The sequence below is a fragment of the Xyrauchen texanus genome, chromosome 38 (genome assembly GCF_025860055.1).
Source record: "Xyrauchen texanus isolate HMW12.3.18 chromosome 38, RBS_HiC_50CHRs, whole genome shotgun sequence".
Lineage (NCBI taxonomy): Eukaryota > Metazoa > Chordata > Actinopteri > Cypriniformes > Catostomidae > Xyrauchen > Xyrauchen texanus.
In genome coordinates this window covers 9,860,732-9,865,824 of record NC_068313.1, presented here as the reverse complement: position 1 = coordinate 9,865,824, position 5,093 = coordinate 9,860,732, and the positions used below count along the sequence as shown (strand labels likewise).

The following is a 5,093-nucleotide window of genomic DNA, read 5'->3' as shown; positions in this document are numbered from 1 at the left end:
TTTCCCTCGCCGGAGGGTTTTCTTATCAAATGTCTTCAACGAAGGGGCTGCACGCAACGCTGCCATTATCGTATGGCTTATACATGTTCCCCACCTTCGGCAAGGATACCTCAAACAACTCCTCCCTCGTCGGAGGGTTTTCATATCAAACGTCGTCCTTCAACAAAGATACCGCAACGCCGGCCTAATGTAGGGCCGCATACCACGCTGCTCGCCTTAGGCAGATTCTGCACAACCAGGGGCCTCAACGGAGAGCCCAAAAACACACACAAAAAAAAAACCCTTCCCATTGCAAAGGCTTCACACAACCATACCAGAGATATCACAAATTTCATGTCAATTCTGATTCTCACATCTCTATTTTCTTCTCCAGAATGAATGCCCAACACAAGACCCAGTTCGTACCAAACAGGATCATCTCTTTTGGGGGTAGTATACTACTTTCTCTCTTTTTGGGGGTAGGCTCCTCGCCCCTGCCTCCTATCTCCGGCAGGATATGACGGTTTCCGGGCACAACTCCCTCGGACCGCCGGACGGGGCCTACGCCAAAGAGAGAGACATTACCTTGTTTTACATTTATCAAATAAATGGCATCTTAAACCTCACTCAAGCCTGCGTGTCTTCCCGATAGAACTGCAAGTTACAACAGTTCAAATAACAGCAGTGTAAATTAAACCAGCAAACAATAAAGCAATGAGTAGTACACTCTCATTTGCATAATGTATTCATACCACAAAGCATAATAGGCAACTGAAGTGCTGCGTCTTATCAAAGCATTATTAGACACAAATTAAACAACATGAACAATGCTCACATTTGAAAGAAACGCAGAAAGTAAGTCATGAACAATATTATTTGTCTTTGAGGCTTCGAATAAAGAACAGCAGAAACAGCGCCTTTCAAATCATTAGGGCTTGTCACATTTTCTCAAGAATAATCTGGGGAAGGAATTCATACACTGTCGCTATAAAGACGCAGAGTGAAAATATGCACAATATTAATCTGCACAATAACCAAACTATACTATCTGCAAAGATCTGCGCTCTAAGAGGTATTTTTTATTCTTAATATATATAAATATATATATTTGGAGTTGTTGCGTTTATAGGCCCTATTTAATATACATTTTATTATACAGCTGTTTTTTTTTTATTATTCTATCTGATTTTAACTGTTGTATTAACTTTCACTTTTCAGGCCAACTTTCTTTTTATTAATTGTTTTGAAGTAAATAAACATTTACATAGTTATGTGGGTAATTAACATGACATTTAAACCATTTTCAGCAGTGTCCTACTGTGTTACAAACTTTCTTTATCTAATTTTTTTTAAACAACATCTTGTATAACTTTAATTATTGTACTTTGTAGCGAATCAGCTCTATGAAATATTAATAATCAATCATAACTTGTTATAATCGATTATGAATATTTGGATCAGTTAATCGGGTTAACTTGATGTAGCTACATTAACATTACAACCAAATACTCGGTTCATCCCGTGAACACTCAATATTGGTTATTAATTAATTAATTAATAGAAATGTACATTTCCGGGCATGGGAAATGTCTTTCTTACTAAGTATTAAGAGCAAGTAGTCAAAATCTATGATTAGTGACTTTAGATATGAGCTTGAGACACAGACAACTTTACGTGTGACATGAACAAGACTTTATTAACTAGACTAAACATTTAAACTACTCTAACATACATATACATACATGCATACAGTTTACCAAGGGAAAGAGGGCTGAAGCAGAATACAGGAAGGCAAGAAGTTATAGCATTGTTTGAAGTTCAGCAGATCAACAGCCTGAGCAAACCATCATATTAGTTCTGACACGCCCTTTTTAGAAAGGGGTAAGGATACTTAATGTATCAAATAATGAGACTAAGTTTGATACTTGCATGTCCCATTTGAATTAAACTGTCCTGATGCAATTTGTTGAGGCTCCAGTTGATCTTTGATGATGTTGTCTTGATGAGAGAGAACCAGTGGGAGTCAGAGGATCTTTGGTGAATGGAAAGACAAGGCCGTAGCCTGGCGCACGCTTGGGAGTCCTTGGGGCCTTCTAGTTCAGCATCATCTTCATTAGGACTTCTCAGGAAGGACCAAGAGAGTAAGAGAGCACAAGGCTCAGAGGACCAGGAAGCAAGAGGGCCAGGAAGCAAGAGGGCAAGAAGCAAGAGGGAGAACCAAGAGAGAGAGGAGCAATTTATAACCTTAGAAAACATGTCCCACCTCTCATTGGCTCGACCAATAAGAAGGGTGGAAGTTCCAGGCGGGAATTTGGTTTATTGCCCTTTGTTCTCAGGTTGCTCATTGCATGTGCACCCTGGAGGGGTGGTAGCTGATGAAGAAACTAGAAAATATTCTTGTAATACTAATATGCTGTTGTTATCGACATATCATGTACACAGTCATTTCAATCTTCAAAATACCAAGTTATAGAGACCAAACATGACACACATATGATTTCGGTTAACCATAGTATGCAAAGTCTGAAACATTAACCCATTAGAGTTTGCAAGAAATCATAGACCAAACAACATTTAAGGGAAATCGTGAGATGGCACATTAGATACATGTCAATACATTTATCCCATGGATAGAATATATAGGATTAAAAGGGTTCATTTCTCCTTCTCAGTAAGAGTGCACGAGGCTCAGCACTCTCTGAACATTCCTTTGGAGGTCGTAAAAGTCTACTTTATTTGGGCATGAGAGAGTTCCTTTGTCCTGTCAAGGCTCATTTGCAGCCTTTATGACTCGGGGTCAGGACTTTGGTTTGAATAACTCAAAAGATGGTAATACCTAGCAGAACACCATTCTAAGGTAATCTTATATTTATATTCAGCTAGACAAGTCAAGGTTTAATTTGATACCAAGGAACGTGTATTTAGTACACTTAGAAAGGGATATACACTCATATATTCATATATGAGAAGCATATATGAGGCTATTAAATATACGGCCTCCGAGTTTTACTACACAACTAAACAGTCTTACTAGTTTGATCTAACATCAGACAAATACACAGGGATTAAAACATATTTCATTAGACATACATTTCTAAGTTTAAAACTGAAAACACACACACACACACACAGTTTTACGTTCAAGATCTCACATGGTAAAACATGCGTGTGAGGCGAGTCGTATGGGAAAGGGGGCTTAGCAGGCACGAGGATTTCCTGTCAATAGTTCATTGTCTCTTTGTCAATAGCGCATTGTGCTGTGGAGACTAGTCGGCGCTATTGCAGTAATTAGGGGAGTTTTAACAGTGGGTTCTTTATTGTTCGGGACCGGCTGAGTTAATGATTATCCTTCACTGATTCCTCCAGACGCTACAACTTATTATACTTTTATTCTATTATACGTTTCCATGACCCCATGTCAAATGAGACACTGATTTATTAGCACTTATGCACATTAAGCCAGATCAGAGGCCTCTTGAGATATGTTAGACGCTATAAAAATACTAGCATGTACTAGAGACCAGAGTAGTAGCAACACAACTAGCCCTGATTAACTTCATATTTCAGATGCAATGGTGGTCATTTCAAGGTGTATCACAGAAGGTATTTCAATGATGCATTGTTTGTGATGTGTGTTTAAGGGTCCTGAAACATTTGACTGATTTTGATAATAAATAATGAATTTAAACTTTATATATTGCATTAATATTAAAATATGTAAACTGATTGAATGATTCACATTAAAACTGAAGTGACATTTCAGTGTTACATTTAAGACACTGTCTCCAAAGCTGATAACAATGAAAATGCTTTTATATATATGTTTTTGTAAAAATCTTTAAAAAAACCTTTCTCTGCTCACTTCCTCAGCTCCGTGAAGACAACTTGGTTTTCCAAATGGCAAATATAACATATTTTTATTTCATGTTGTTTGAAAATCTTGGCTACATAAAATATGCTCTCTTCAGTTTGGGATTTATTCTGTACTGTGCTATCATTGTTTGTAATGCCCTTGTTATTCTTGCAGTATATCTGGAAAGGACAATGCACCAGCCCATGTACCTTCTGATTTCATGTTTGTCCATAAACTCTGTGTATGGCACAGCTGGCTTTTTTCCAAGGGTTTTGGCAGACCTGCTGTCTGACACACACATAATCGCCAGTGAGGCATGTCTCTTACAGACCTATGTAATTTATTCATATACAGGAAATGAAATGATAATAATAATGCTGATGTCATTGGACAGATTTGTTGCAATCAGTAAACCTTTACAATACCATAGCCTAATTACTCCCAAGGTTCTAACTGTTTTATTAGTTATATTCTGCATATATCTAATCATTACTCTTGGTACAGTTGTTATTGTTACTGCCAAACTAACAATGTGTGGTAACCAACTGTGGAAGGTGTACTGCCATAATTATGAAATTGTCAAGCTTTCTTGTGAAAAATCTTTTATTATTAATATTTTGAGCATGTTTATATTGGTGACAATGGCTTTCATCCCTTTAAGTTTTATATTGTATTCTTATATAAAAATCCTTATTATTTGTCAAAAAAGCTCAGCACAGTTTAAGAGCAAAGCTTATCAAACCTGTATTCCACATATAGTGGTCCTTTTAAATTTCTCAGTTGCCCTTATAACTGAGGTCATATTGAGTCGGGTTGTGAACTTGGAGATTCCTATGGGGCTGACGATTGCCCTTTCACTTGAGTTTATTATTGTGCCACCCATCCTCAATCCTATTGTTTATGCTTTAAACATGCCTGATATTCGCAAGAAAATTGTTTGCCTTTTAAAGTCATCCAAGTAAAAGTGATTCTGATGTTGCAAATAATGTTACATATTGGTAAAAAACAATAGTAAATGAGTTTAAAATCACCCTAGCAAGCAATCACAACATCATTTTTTTTAACTTTGTAATGCTATGGCCTCCATGATTTAGTAAGTAAGGTCTTTACTTTAAAATATTATGTCAGAAGTTTAATATGTTTGCCTCAATTTTTGGGTATGAGGTGTATTGAGAAAGAACACACTTGTGTTAAAAACAAGTTATTTATTTTTTATTTATCTGGTATCTTCCAGAAATTGTTGTATTTGTTAAAAAAATAA

General features: G+C 36.7%; 1 protein-coding gene across 1 annotated transcript; it reads left to right on the top strand.

Moving 5' to 3' along the window:
* The first annotated feature begins 3,876 nt into the window (after positions 1-3,876).
* LOC127631491 (olfactory receptor 6K3-like) lies at positions 3,877-4,794 on the top strand. Its single transcript, XM_052109629.1, has one exon. The coding sequence runs from the start codon at positions 3,877-3,879 to the stop codon at positions 4,792-4,794; it is 918 nt and encodes a 305-aa protein (XP_051965589.1).
* The last annotated feature ends 299 nt before the right edge of the window (positions 4,795-5,093 follow it).

Bases quoted from the DNA above. Each gene is read 5' to 3' on its own strand.
- LOC127631491 (XM_052109629.1), top strand. From the start codon at position 3,877: ATGGCAAATATAACATATTTTTATTTCATGTTGTTTGAAAATCTTGGC.